Raw genomic sequence first — 14,333 nt, 5'->3', positions numbered from 1 at the left:
ATAAAAGAAGAAGTTGGGCCATTAAAAATGCATTTAATGAAAGTATTGTGGTAATAAAACACCTGTTATTTTTTGTTTGCACTTACTGTAAGTTAATTTGGATAAAAGTGTCAGCTTAATGTAATGTAATGACTTCAACCCTAATATAAATTGGAAATCTTCTCAATAGTTATATTTATAAATACAGATAGTGTATTGCTTTGGGGTGACAGTCATTACATGAGAAGAGCTCAAGATGTCACATGCGTCCAGAGTACATGCAGTGTGTGTTTGGTCAATGAAAGGTAAACAGATGGTGCTGGTAACTTTAACACAGCGTTTTCCCAAACCCACATTGGAAGTCTCTGCTTTGATTGGCTGAGCAGGCTAAACAGACGCCCTCGCTGCAGCCAATCAGAGAGCACAGTTCAACTTTGCCTACCTCCTCCCCGTTTGGTCCACGTGGTTCGTCAATACGGCTGTCTCCATCGGAAGTTGCTCACTCCTCATTGTTGTCCTTGGTGCTCGTCTACGCCGGGGTCCCTTTGTGAATTTTTGTTTCTTTTCAAGCTTTTAGGGCACATTTGAAGCACAAGGTGAGTGGGAATTAACGCGTAATACAAATATCAGAGAAGTGTAAAAAACGAGGTATTTAAACACATGGCTGTCTGACTTTATGGTCATTGACTGAGAAAGCCGGTTCTGATGCAACAGCGAACTACGTAACAGTATCATGGTATTGCACTGTTTTACGGGAGTGGCTATATACAGGACCGTCCTGTACACAACGCCAAATGACTATATACAGGACCGTCCTGTACACAACCCTCTGAAATGGCTATATACAGGACGGTCCTGTATATAAGGTCTCTGAAATGACTATATACAGGACCGTCCTGTACACAACCCTCTGAAATGGCTATATACAGGACCGTCCTGTATATAAGGTCTCTGAAATGGCTGGTCCTGTATATAGCCATTTCAGAGACCTTATATACAGGACCGTCCTGTATATAGCCATTTCAGAGACCTTATATACAGGACCGTCCTGTATATAGCCATTTCAGAGACCTTATATACAGGACCGTCCTGTATATAGCCATTTCAGAGACCTTATATACAGGACCGTCCTGTATATAGCCATTTCAGGGCTTCTGTGCAGGACCGTCCTGTATATAGCCATTTCAGAGAGCTGTGTACAGGACGGTCCTGTACATAGCCATTTGGCGTTGTGTACAGGACCGTCCTGTATATAGCCTCGGCCCTGTTTTACAGCTAATCTGATTTATAATTACGTTTCCCTGCACTACACTATACTCGATATATATATTGTTAGATATTATATTTTACGGTTACGTCTACGTTTTTCATTTTCTGCTATCCATCCAGGCAGTTCTGAATCTTGTAGCTTCTTTAATGTCCTCAATCATTTATATTTTGTATTAGCTGCAGTTTATTATGTACTATATTCACATTTCCATCAGATGCAGCGGCTAATAGTGTTAAATGCATTCATGTGTACCTTATTTGATCGACTAAGCAGCTACTAATTCTATTTCCTTGTTTTGCCTTAATATATTTGTTTTATATAGTAAAAAAAGAGCAGGAAATACCCACATTTGAGCAGGTAAAACTACTAAAATTATGGCATTTTGATTTAAAAACTCCTAAGTTACGACCAGCAATTGATTTGCACCTGATTTGATCGATTAACCGATTATTTTCTTTGTTTACAACAATAACGAATTCAAATTCCTTTATTTGTCCTTAACAGTTCACAAACCAAGTATATCTTTTTTTTTTATCCGACAAAGAGCCTAATTATTAACATTTTAGCAAGTGGAACTAGTCAAATCCGTGCATTTTGATTTAAAATACACAATTTCGTTAAGATGAATTGGTGTGACTGTATTGCTTTCGACTCAATTAGTTGCAATGGCCATTACACTCGTTTCCTGACTCATTGAATCACAGTGACATTATACTGACCATGTGAGTTCAGGTTTACATGCCTGCTGTTTTACATTGTTTCTTTACCCCATGCATTCCTGCTGGCCCACAATGTTTTATGGCTGAATGAATATCTATAGTGTGCTCTTCTATTGACCAGCTGATACAACGTGGCTGGCAGGGCAGTTATGTGACTTTTTAAATAGCCCTACATCATAAAGGGGCTGCCGTACAGCTTTGAGAGCACAGCACATACCGAGGGAGATTAGAAATGCCACAATTAAAGCATATTAACCAAGTCTGATACAATGTTTTTTTTTCGGGTTTAAAGCTGCCAGGTTAAGATCAGGTGATTTTTGCACTGGTTTTCCTTCAGCCTGGTAGGTATTTGATTATTGGCTTAAGTGTGGCTTATTAACAAAAAATGAAGTTGCTGCTCTGTAAATCCTCTTGGTAAATCTTTATTCCGTTGTGCAGCCTGGGCTCAGCAACGGAGGATCACGTTGCCCCCGTTGAACCCCGCAAAACCACCAGAGACCACCTACTCTTTCCAACATTAACCACTGATACTGTGGATGGTAGAACCACAGCAGTGTGGCTGCAGAGATCTGATATCAAGAATGGAAGTAACACATACACAGGAAAGGAAGACCTTAGATTTCTCTCTGTCCTTTTGTGGATAGATAGCAATGCTGGAAAGTCACCAAATATAATTTAGTAGTTACTACATTGTAGTTCGCTTGGGAAAAGGGTGCTTTACAATCTAGTATTGCTATCATTAATTAGGTGGGTTACTGCTTCCCTTGTGCACTATTAGTTTTTTCCATAGTTTACTTAACATGGGCTTTACTAGAGCGTCACTAACTCTAAAGCAATATATATCGGGGCTGTTTTCTCTGGCATGCAGAGTTGTTTGCTTTAGCAGATGTTGTTTCACTGTGTGGCGGACGTCATCTGAACTATTTAACAGCTGGCCTCGGTGTTTGCACTGTGTGTTAGTGAAGGTTCATCTGTTGCCTTTCCGACGTGGAGAAACCTGATGGATGTATTCATTAAGATAACAGATATGTCAAACTGTATAGGGGCGTACAGAGGTGGAAGAAGAACTTGGTTCGTTTACTTAAGTAAAAGCAGAAATGTTATGGTCTTAAAATACAACATTACCAAAAGAAGACATATTCTGCTCATTCACCGGGTTCATATGACTGATGTAATATTAACAAAAGTTTGTTCAGCCCGTAGCCGGAAGCCTTTTCTTCCCTTTACTGACGAAGCTATAATGAAAGCTAAACTGGTCCGACTCATTTGTTTATTATCGAAAAAAATTTTAAGTTGTGTCGAAAGGCAAAGGAGGACAAAAAGGGAAGAGGATGATAATTCCAATCTTTATTCCAGACTCAAGGTCCATATCGCACAAAAAGACAAAACACACATCAATAAATAAGATAAAAAGCTAAACACAAAACAGATAAAAACAAACAGATAAAAACATAAAATCAGTCCAATCACAGCGAGCCACACATGCTCACTGTCTGTATAGGCTATTGCACCAATGTCTCAAATCATGGAAGAGAACCGGGTAGAACTCTTCACAGGGTTAATTAAAATTGAAATAACATAATTGTCCGAGTCTACTAGGTGACACATGAATTTGTACATTAACTTTCTTAAAAGGGCTTGACAGGTAGGTACCCCCAAGTTAACAAACAGCTGGCTGGCACTGTGCCATCGTGGTACCCTCAGCAGCAACCGTAACATCATTGTATGCAACTTTTAGTTTTTGCATGCTTCTGGTCTTGTAGTTACTCCACAGGTGAGCCGTGTACAACAGAAAGCTTTACAAAATGATACCTTGACATCTACAGAGCACTTGTGAAACTTACGCATTCATATGTTTGCCTGGGCATACCGTTTGCAGCGCTGTCTATGGATGTCTTTGTCATCTGTGAGATCATCAGAAATATAATGACCAAGGTACTTGATCTCACTGCACACAAGTAGAATGTTGCTACTGAGAATAAAATGAGGAAATACAGCCTTTTTATCCTCTTTACTTCGTACAAACATGATGTTACTCTTCTTGGCGTTATACTTAATATTAAAATCAATGCCATACTGGGAACAAGTCCTCAGGAGCTGTTGTAAGCCAGCACTGCACGGGGAAAAGATGATTAAATCATCTGCGTACATAAAGTGGTTGACAACAGTAGCACCGATGACACAGCCAGTTTTACACAAGTTCAGTTTCCTCGACAGATCATCCATGTACAGATTAAACAACAAAGGAGATCAAATCCCACCTTGCTTGACCCCATTACCAACATAAAAATGTTCAGACACAGTATTGCCCCACTTCACCTGCATAGTCTGATGTGCATACCAAAAGGCTAAGATCCTTATTATGTACTTGGGTTCCCCTCTCTGGCACATTTTGTCAAATAATTTGTAATGATTCAGTCTATCAAATGCCTTGGAAGCATCAATAAAACACAGAAACGTGGTGGAATTATGGCTTATATATTTTTGCTATAATGTAATACACATATCTGTGCCGTGTTTTCTTTTAAAACCGAACTGGTTGTCAGCTGTGGTAATATACCTTTCCAGCCTATCCAACAGAATTTTCTCCAACACTTTGGAGAGAATGCTAGCTAAAGCAATGGGTCTGTAATTATCAATGCCATTAATCTTCCCAGCTTTATCCTTGATGACTGGCACAAGTACAAGTATGATAGTTAAGCATGATGGAGCTTTTATTTTTGGCAACGCTGGAATGACTCAGCGTTTAAGGGAAGGAAGAAAGAAAGGAGTGGTTCTGTGTTTGCTTTCATGAGCCATGAGAAGTAGGCTTAATGGGAGCTTCTTATTCTAGTTTTTGCCGACAAACAAGTAAATCGGGATTTAGTTTAAAGAATCCGCTAAGTGACTCAAATATTCCTCAAGGCTTTGTGTACACACCCTCTTTCAGCAAACACAACTTTGAATACAATTTAGCATAATAGGGCCCCTTTAAATGACATTTTTCAGGACTTGTGAAGGAGTACTTTGAAGCCGTAGTTATTTTACTTAAGGAAAGGATCAGAGTACTTCCTCACTCTACAGTCACTCGCACTGCCCCTGAGGATTTAAAAACGCCACAGATTTATCATCGCACGTCCTTATTTCCTCTCTTCTACCCAGACTAAGCCATGCCATCAGTTCCTTCAACCAAGGAGGCCCCCATGAAGGGCCCGGTGGTGTGCCCCCACGCCGCCAAGCTGCTCAGCCACACCAACGGAGAAGGGAAACTCCGGGAGGGCTCCATCCCGCTGAAGAGCGTCGACACGGAGCACATCAACACAGAGCACATCAACACGAAGAATGCGGTGGTGGAGAGGAAGTGGATCCGGCCTGATCTCCCCAGCCGCTGCACGTGGACCCTGGGGGCCTCGAGAGACGAGTCCCCTCATGCACAGGTTCCCAGGTCGGTGACGTGTGGTGAAACAAATTCCAAATTCAAATGTTCCTGTAACCACTTTACTGGACTTCCCCATCTGCAGCTAAAACACTCTTAACTGTGTTCTTATATCTTTATATGTTCTTATTCACCAGTGCATATATTGGGATTTACACATTTTTAAATATATGTCTTCGTACCGATGGATTTTACTTTTATGACCAGTTTTACCAAACTCATGAGGCGTGCCCTTGGCAAATAACACACCGCACAAAGTGTTGTTCTCTCCTGCAGCAGTAAATAATAAAACAACAAGTGGAGTTAGATTTCAGCGGTGTCTCTGTGCATATTATTGTAAAAACACTGTTTCTTCCTCAGATCCGTGGCTCCTGCCATTCTCCCGAACATCCTGCACCGGATCGGCGACACCCCCCTGGTGCGCATCAACAAGATCCCCAAAGCCTTTGGACTCAAATGTGAATTATGTAAGTCACGTTCAAGCTTCAGACACAAGGTGTGACTGTTAGCACTTTATGACACATTGTAAACAGGCGGGTGCTGCCGTGAGACAGGTTACTGTAGTTCAGGAGTATTTTTAAATATAACGGGTCCGGGCAGTTAAGGTCGGTTGAATCTCTTCTGGTTTTTCTGCATCAACTGCACCGCCTTATTATTACTAACATTATATTTGTATTGTACTTTGAACAACTGTATTTGGTTTGTTTTATAATTCCTAGTGCGAGGGGACAGCAGATGGAAAATAACTATAAGCAAACATCTTGCATAAAGCATTTCTTCTTATTTTGAGATATTATAATAATAAAAATAATGGCTATTTTTTCTATACATTTGTATTGTATTTAACAGAATGCAGTATGCTACATTACATGATTTTTCTGTTGTGTATTTTCTGCAGTGGCCAAGTGTGAGTACTTCAATGCGGGGGGGGAGTGTGAAGGACCGGATCAGCCTGCGGATGGTGGAGGACGCGGAGAGGGCGGGGCTCCTCAAACCTGGAGACACCATCATCGAGCCCACCTCTGGAAACACTGGTGATTAACTGCATGTGTTGCTATGGGGGGTTACGTTCACAGGACTCTGTGGAATGTTGCAGTGTTGTAAAACTTTAGGTTTATGGGTGTTTTTTCTCTTTCTTTAAGGTATTGGGTTGGCCCTGGCTGCAGCTGTGAAAGGATACCGCTGCATCATCGTCATGCCGGAGAAAATGAGCATGGAGAAGGTGAGCCCTGTCGATTCAAACTGCCCAGTTTTGCTTCATTTTCACTTTACCTTCTGTTTTTTATAAATATTTAATAATAATAATAATTTCAATTTATATAGCGCCTTTCACGAAACCCAAGGACGCTTTACAATGGGAAGTAACAAAACAAAAAGTAATAATAAAGATACATAGGCTGAAGAAAAACAAAAACAGGAACAGGTTGCTGAGTACTGTATATTAGTTGAGGCCAAAGGCCTGAGTGAACAGATGGTGTTTGAGGTGTTTTTTGAAGGTGTCCAGAGTGTCTGCATTCCTGATTGCAGAGGGGAGAGAATTCCAGAGGGTGGGGGCTGCGACACTGAAGGCTCTGTTGCCAAATGTTTTCAGCTTGGAGCGCTGGATGGAGAGCAGCCCTTTGTCAGAGGACCACAGGTGACGAGAGGGGGTGTAGGGCTGAAGGAGGTCAGAGATGTATGGAGGGGCTAGGGAGTGGAGAGATTTGTAAGTTAGCAGGAGGAGTTTGTACTGGATGCGTGACTTGACCGGGAGCCAGTGAAGGTGGATGAGGGTAGGGGTGATGTGTTGCCAGGGCTTAGTGTGGGTGAGGAGCCTGGCTGCAGAGTTCTGGACGTACTGGAGCCTGTCCAGGGCTTTGCTGGTGACCCCGAACAGAACTCCATTGCAGTAGTCCAGACGAGAAGAGATGAAGGTATGAATTAATGTTTCTGCAACGGGGTCGGGGAGAGAGGGCCGGAGTCTGGAGATGTTTCGTAGGTGAAAGAAAGCAGTTTTGACAGTAGATCTGATGTGGGAGTTGAAGGTGAGGCTGGAGTCCAGAGTGACGCCCAGGCTGCGAACCTCAGGGGAATTTGTATGTTTTTTGCACATTTTTACTTTTCTCCTCTTTGATAGGTTGATGTCTTGAGAGCTCTCGGAGCGGAGATCGTCCGCACGCCCACCAGCGCTCGCTTCGACTCGCCGGAGTCTCACGTGGGCGTCGCCTGGCGTCTTAAAAACGAGATCCCCGACTCTCACATCCTGGACCAGTACCGCAACGCGAGCAACCCTCTGGCTCACTACGACACCACGGCCGAGGAGATCCTGGAGCAGTGCGGCGGTACGAGCATATCTTACCCATATCTTATCAATATACAAACCATAATATCAATTTAATAATTATTGCAAATGTCATTAATGACAAAAAAAGCCTTTTATTTGTATTTCATAACTGATTTTGACCTAACCCCGCTCCTCACAGGTAAACTGGACATGCTGGTGGCAGGCGCCGGCACGGGGGGGACGATCACTGGCATCGCCCGCAAACTGAAAGAAAGATGCCCCAACATCAAGGTGAGTCTCATTACACTCACTAGTTCTGTGTGGGAGTGAACACAGGGACTTGAACCTTTGCAGACCATTTACTGTATTCCTGTAGAACACACTACAGGAAAGGGAAACAGCATAAAGCAGAATAGGGCCTCTTTAATCAATCTCATATAAACAATATCCCCACAGACATAAATGTGGCAGGAACAAGTCTCTTTTTGGGCTTGAAAGAAAACAATATTTGTCTCTGCAGATTGTTGGCGTTGATCCAGAAGGCTCCATCCTGGCCGAGCCCGAGCAGCTCAACAAAACCGATAAGACCCAGTACGAGGTGGAGGGCATCGGGTACGACTTCATCCCCACCGTGCTCGACAGATCAGTGAGTTCCCCTTTATTATCACCTCCTTTTTTCTAATGTGTGCCTGACTTTCACCAACACTTAACATGATCTCTGTGACTTCAGGTCATTGATACGTGGTACAAGTCGGACGACGAGGAGTCCTTCAACATGTCCCGCATGCTGATGAGAGAGGAGGGCCTGCTGTGCGGTGAGCTCAGGTTTCCTGCTGACTTAGATTCCAGGCTTGTGGGTGAGGTGAAGAGGTCGACTCACATTTAGCTGTTTTCTGTATCAGGTGGCAGCTCTGGGACGGCCATGGCTGCGGCTGTGAATATGGCCAAAGATCTGAAGGAGGGCCAGCGCTGTGTGGTCATCCTGCCAGACTCCGTCCGCAACTACATGTAAGGAAAACATTTTTACGTAGTTAAAGCAGCTACAGATAGTTTTTTCCTCTAACAAATACTTGATCAGCTTTTATAATAAATTATATAAGAGAGCTTCTCAGAAAAACATTATAATAATAATGTTGATGTTAGATGATGATCCCACAATACATACCATTTTGGGTTTTTTCTTTAGGTTAGCTATCGCATATAAAAGTGAGTTTTTCCTCCTTCAAGGTCCAAGTTCCTGAGTGACAAGTGGATGGTGCAGAAGGGCTTCCTGAGTGAGGAGGCCCTCATGGTGAAAAAACCCTGGTATGTGTAACACACACTTCTGATACTTACACGTTTTGTTCAGCAGGATAGTCTCCACGTAGTAACACCACTATGATTTTTGAAGTAAAAGTCTAAAGTTAGGCTACATATGTGCTCCTCAGGTGGTGGAACCTGAGGCTGCAGGGTTTGAATCTGTCCGCCCCGCTCACCGTGCTGCCCACCGTCACCTGTCAGAGGACCATCAAAATCCTGAAGGAGAAGGGCTTCGACCAGGCGCCCGTGGTGGACGAGGCTGGGTGAGTGTCCTGAAAGAGAAAGTAGATACCGGTCGCACTGACATACCGTATGCCTGCATCCCCTTTTGGTACATTGTGTTTAATCCGAATACTGGCGTTTTTTTGTGTGCCTTTTTGTTGTGTGTGTGTGTGGTGTGTGTGTGGTGTGTGTGTGTGTGTGGTGTGTGTGTGTGTGTGTGTGTGTGTGTGTGTGTGTGTGTGTGTGTGTGTGTGTGGTGTGTGTGTGTGTGTGGTGTGTGTGTGTGTGTGTGTTGGTGGTTGTGTGTGTTGTGTTGTTGTGTGTGTGTGTGGTTGTGTGTGTGTGCTGTGTGTGCTGTGTGTGTGTGTGTGTGTGTGTGTGTGGTGTGTGGGTGTGTTGTGTGTGTGTGTGTGTGTGTGTGTGTGTGTGTGTGATGTGTGTGTCGTGTGTGTGTGTGTGTGTGTGTGTGTGTGTGTGTGTGTGTGTGTGTGTGTGTGTGTGTGTGTGTGTGTGTGTGTGTGTGTGTGTAGGTTAATCCTGGGCATGGTGACACTAGGGAACATGTTGGCCTGTATCCTGGCGGGGAAGATCAAGGTGTCGGACCCCGTCAGCAAAGTGCTCTACAAGCAGTTCAAACAGGTGAGCTTTTTAATTTACATTTCTTCAACAAAAAATAAAAACAGAAAAAGATAGAAACAAAAATCTGTATAACTATCATTATAGTCAGGGCTGCACATAACTGGTGCGCATGCGCACCTCCGCCAAAAAAAGAGCACCGGGTCATTTGATAAAAGGCGCATTTGCGCACCAACATTGAGAGAGAGAGAGGAGAGAGAGAAGGGAAATAGAGAAGAGAGGAGAGAGAAGAGAGAAAGAGAGAAAGATATTTGCGAGTTGCATATGAACTCAGGGCCGGCCCGTGGCACTGGCGTTATAGATGTTCGCCTAGGGCGCCAGATCTGGGGAGGCGCTGCAGTTCTGGGAGGGAAAAACATTTTTTTGACCGTTGGGGCTCATCCTAATTTTCGGCCTTGATGTAACAATATTCATAATTAAGTAAATGTAACACCCTTTTCACCCCGGTTACACGTTTCATTTGCCCTGTACGATGGGCGCTGTAAATGATTAAAATGGGGGATGTTTGCTTATCTGGCGCCCGCAGCTCACAGCCAAAGTGCGAGTGAGCGAGGGAGAGAGGGAGAGAGGGAGAGAGGGAGGGTGCACCGGTACCGGCGCTGTTGTTATTAGAATCTGGTGCCGTGCTAGCTGCTCTAACGGATATAAGAAGAAGATGTTTCTACAATAATGTGGAGGGAGAGTCCTCTCCAGTCAGACTGAGAGGCTGATACTACAGCTCAGTGAGGTAAAGGACTCTGAGTGTTTAGATAGTTCACTTTAGTCTAAGTTCAAACGGTTTGGTCACAATTTATGTAAACACATATTTCCAAGGCACTCCTTTGTAATTATTGGGATAAACAGGTTTTAAATCATTCCAATGTATACTATAGGACAGTAACCAAAAATATCCTTTAAAACTGGAAAGATAAAAAAAAATGCATAAATAAATAAATGTTAAGGTAAAATAAGATATGAATGAACAACACAAATAAAATAAGTTACATTAATTTGTTATTGGCTATGGTAGGTTATTGGTTATGTTCACATACTTATTTGATTACATCCACTTGTCTAAAATGACAACAGAGACTTTCGACCCAAAACCAGCTGTTGACTTGTGGATGCAAGCAGCTAATCGCAGACTCAACCAGAGAGAAAGAAGTAGGCCTACATCATCAGCTACCATGTCTGACAGAGAGGAAGACAGTGAGGAGAACAGTGATGACAGCTTGTATTACTGGTCGTGCTAATGTTGTCTTGTGTTCACCTCTGCATGTGTGTTCAGTGCCGTGTGTCTGGCAAATAAAGTCAAGACCCCCTCAAAAGTTACGATTTATTTCATTTTATGGATGAGCACCAAGCAACATCTCCAGGTGCTCCTTTGAGAACCAGGGCAAAAAAGTTATGTGCACCCCTGATTATAGTTTATATTTGGGTGAGTAAATATTAACTGGGACTTAAATCAGTGAAATAACCAGATTTGAATGTCATTTTCTCAAATGTATCACTGATCAAATACATTGTACGCCATTGTGCATAATTTGCTTAATTGATTGATTATCTTAAAATGTATGTTATTTATTATTTGTTTTATTTTAGATCCGTTTGCATGATAATTTGGGGAAGTTATCCCGCATTCTGGAGACTGACCACTTTGCCCTGGTGGTACATGAACAGATCCAATGTAAGTATAATACACACACACACACACACACACACACACACACACACACACACACACACACACACACACACACACACACACACACACACACACACACACAGACACTTCTTTCATTCATACTGTATACCAGGGGTGCCCAACCAGTCGATCGCGATCGACCGGGAGATTCCCAGTCGATCGCGAGATGTGTCTAAAAATAGAACAACAATATTCTGTTTTATCGTTAATGTCCTATAACATAATCTTCCCGTGCCAGAATAATGCACTTGAACGCATCAAAGCTTTGTGATTGGCCGGCTAGACCCCATGTGTCGGGGCGTGGCTGGTCGGCAGTGAGCAGGGCACTATTTCGCTGACGTTGTCCAACTTGTCCGTGTCAACAGGAGTGACAGTCCGCACACACACAAGACCGCAATTATGGCAGAAGCAAAAAAGCCCAAAATATATAATTTTCACTCCGAGTGGGAGGATGATTATTTTAGTATCTATTCCAATTCAAAGTCCATCTGTCTCATCTGCAATGCGAGCGTGGCTTTATCGAAGAAGGGTAATTTAGGAGCGGCATTTCAAAACAGTGCACAAACGCTACGAGACGGAATTCCCTCCTAATTCTGCCCTACGCTCCAAAAGGGGAGGGGCCTGAAAGGACAGCTAAATGCACAGCAGTCCATTTTCACCAGGCCCAACAACAAGAGCAAGGCTGCTACCATAGCATCTTATCGTGTCAGTCACGTTCTTGCGAAACACATGAAGTCTTTCAAAGACGGCGAAGTTGTGAAAGAAGCTTTCCTGGAGGCTGCCCACGCGCTTTTGGGGACAGTAAAAATAACAGAAGCATTTCAACAGGTTTTTGATAAAAACTCAAGTTAGATACCGTTATTAATCAGCTGTAAGTTTTAGTTTGTTTGAACTTATTCATTATAATTATTGTACAAAATGGTATAAGAATGCAAACTTAAATAGATTATAGTCTATTATCAGTTCAGGTTAAGAAACTAGTGTTGCTTGCATCCTATTTTAAAGGCATTTATTTTTATAATCTACTAAAATGCAACAAAAAAATGGTTTGATTCTATTAATTGTTTCTTTTTTATTGCACTTTTGCAGCAGATTCCTGTGTAGCTTCAGATCTGTGTTGTTTTATTAGTAAGCCTCATTTATACTTTTGTAGCAACACTATTTTTATATAATGGCAAAGAAAGGGTTCAGAGTCTTTTCTTTTTCCCTGAGTCATATGTGGCACTGTTCAATGCTTCTTGAAAACATTACCCACTGTAGTGACGTGTGAATAAACTCCAACTCTGTATCAACAACACTGTTGCGTAACTTCAGTTAAATACTTGTGTAGATTAGAAAGAGGTAAGATAAAGGATCTGCAGTATTTTATGAAGTATTCATCGTACAAAGGTCAGTTTTATACAAGTAGAAGTGTGTGTTTACCTGGTAGGAGGCTGTCAGTAATGGCTATGCCTCTCTATTTGGACTGGTAGATCTCGGCAGACTGGCAACTTTAAAAGTAGCTCTTGGTTCAAAAAAGGTTGGGCACCCCTGCTGTATACTCTCATTAACCGAACCTGCAGGTGCATTTTTCTTCATCAAAAAAGCCGATAACATGTGTTTGTGTAACTTTGGCTCCCTCTGGTGGCAGTATCCAAAAACACAAGTTGAAAAATCCCTCCATATGTTTGAGAAAAATAAAGAACTTTTCGAACATTAAAGCATGTAAGCAAGTCACAGTAGAGGCACACAATTCAAATATGAACCTTAGAATGAGCATAATAGGACCCCTTTTTAAAAGAGTAAGTGAATGGTTAATTGATCATTTTGTTATCTCTATCCTACTCATCACGGCTCTCTCTTCCATCCTTTTCTCCCTCAGACTTGACGGACGGCTCTCCCAGCCTGAAGCAGATGGTTTTCGGAGTGGTGACCGCCGTCGACCTGCTAGCCTTCGTGACAGGGCGGGAAAGGAGGGAGAGATCCATGTCGGAGTCCACCGACGAGCTGAACTGAACCAAAATGCTCTAGCTTTTTTAACACCAACAAAGAAGATATAATAATAATCTTGTGAAATTATTTGATTGAGGTTAGTTCTCAAAACAAAATCCGTTTTTTTTTGTATTTCTGAAAATGAGTCTTAAGGAATAATAAACAAAACATGTTGCGCATGTATGTATAGGGTTACTTATGATTTTAAACGCTCGATTATTATATTTACTTTTAGTGCTCAAAGCGAATCTTTAGTTTTGTATCAGGGTCTTAAAAAAAGACATCTGCGTTCCACTTTTATTTTTATTTGTCAACATGTTTCACTGTAGTCTGCATCAATCAAACATCAGATACAAGACATAGACATGTATCAAATCTAATTGATCAGATAAAGAAGTAGATAGCTGCTGTATATAAGCATATTATCTTCCCAGTGCTGCTCTTTTTATGTGCCCAAAAAAGAAGTTCATGCAGAGTTAAATCTATTGGTGATTTGGTGTGCTTTCTTTTTTCAACACAGCGCCTGTGATGTAACTGTAAGGTTAAAGTATTTAATCTTTGCTATGTCTGAGAGAAATGTTTTTTATTTCATTTTATTTTTCCTTAATGAATGTGTATGATTAAATAAAGCTTTTACGGTATTATCTGACTGTTTGAAAATCATTTCTAGAGTTTTCGCTAAAATTGCTATGTTATTTAGAAACAAATCAACATTAAACTTATTTAATTTGAGTTTCTTTTAATAATTTCCCGTTTTTCATAACTTCAGACCCAATAATATCCTCAAAATCAAACAATAAAATGAATGTTGAAGTTGCTTTATTTTAACAGGTCACTAAAAAAATATGCTCTAGTTAAGGTGACTCAGGTGATAT

The 14,333-nt window shown here is 41.8% G+C and overlaps 1 protein-coding gene across 1 annotated transcript; it reads left to right on the top strand.

Moving 5' to 3' along the window:
• Positions 1-436: 436 nt before the first annotated feature.
• cbsa (cystathionine beta-synthase a) lies at positions 437-14,100 on the top strand. The gene is given in 16 exon segments (XM_034216982.1): positions 437-575; positions 5,110-5,392; positions 5,744-5,850; positions 6,282-6,307; positions 6,309-6,417; positions 6,526-6,605; positions 7,500-7,704; positions 7,846-7,937; positions 8,167-8,292; positions 8,377-8,461; positions 8,549-8,654; positions 8,874-8,951; positions 9,074-9,208; positions 9,698-9,806; positions 11,385-11,469; positions 13,349-14,100. Coding segments are annotated over 15 exon segments (1,752 nt in total). The 5' UTR covers positions 437-575; positions 5,110-5,117; the 3' UTR covers positions 13,483-14,100.
• Positions 14,101-14,333: the final 233 nt, after the last annotated feature.

This window comes from Gymnodraco acuticeps, unplaced genomic scaffold, assembly GCF_902827175.1.
Source record: "Gymnodraco acuticeps unplaced genomic scaffold, fGymAcu1.1, whole genome shotgun sequence".
Lineage (NCBI taxonomy): Eukaryota > Metazoa > Chordata > Actinopteri > Perciformes > Bathydraconidae > Gymnodraco > Gymnodraco acuticeps.
The sequence above is the reverse complement of the archived record's forward strand: the minus strand, read 5'-3'. Positions and strand labels throughout refer to the sequence as shown.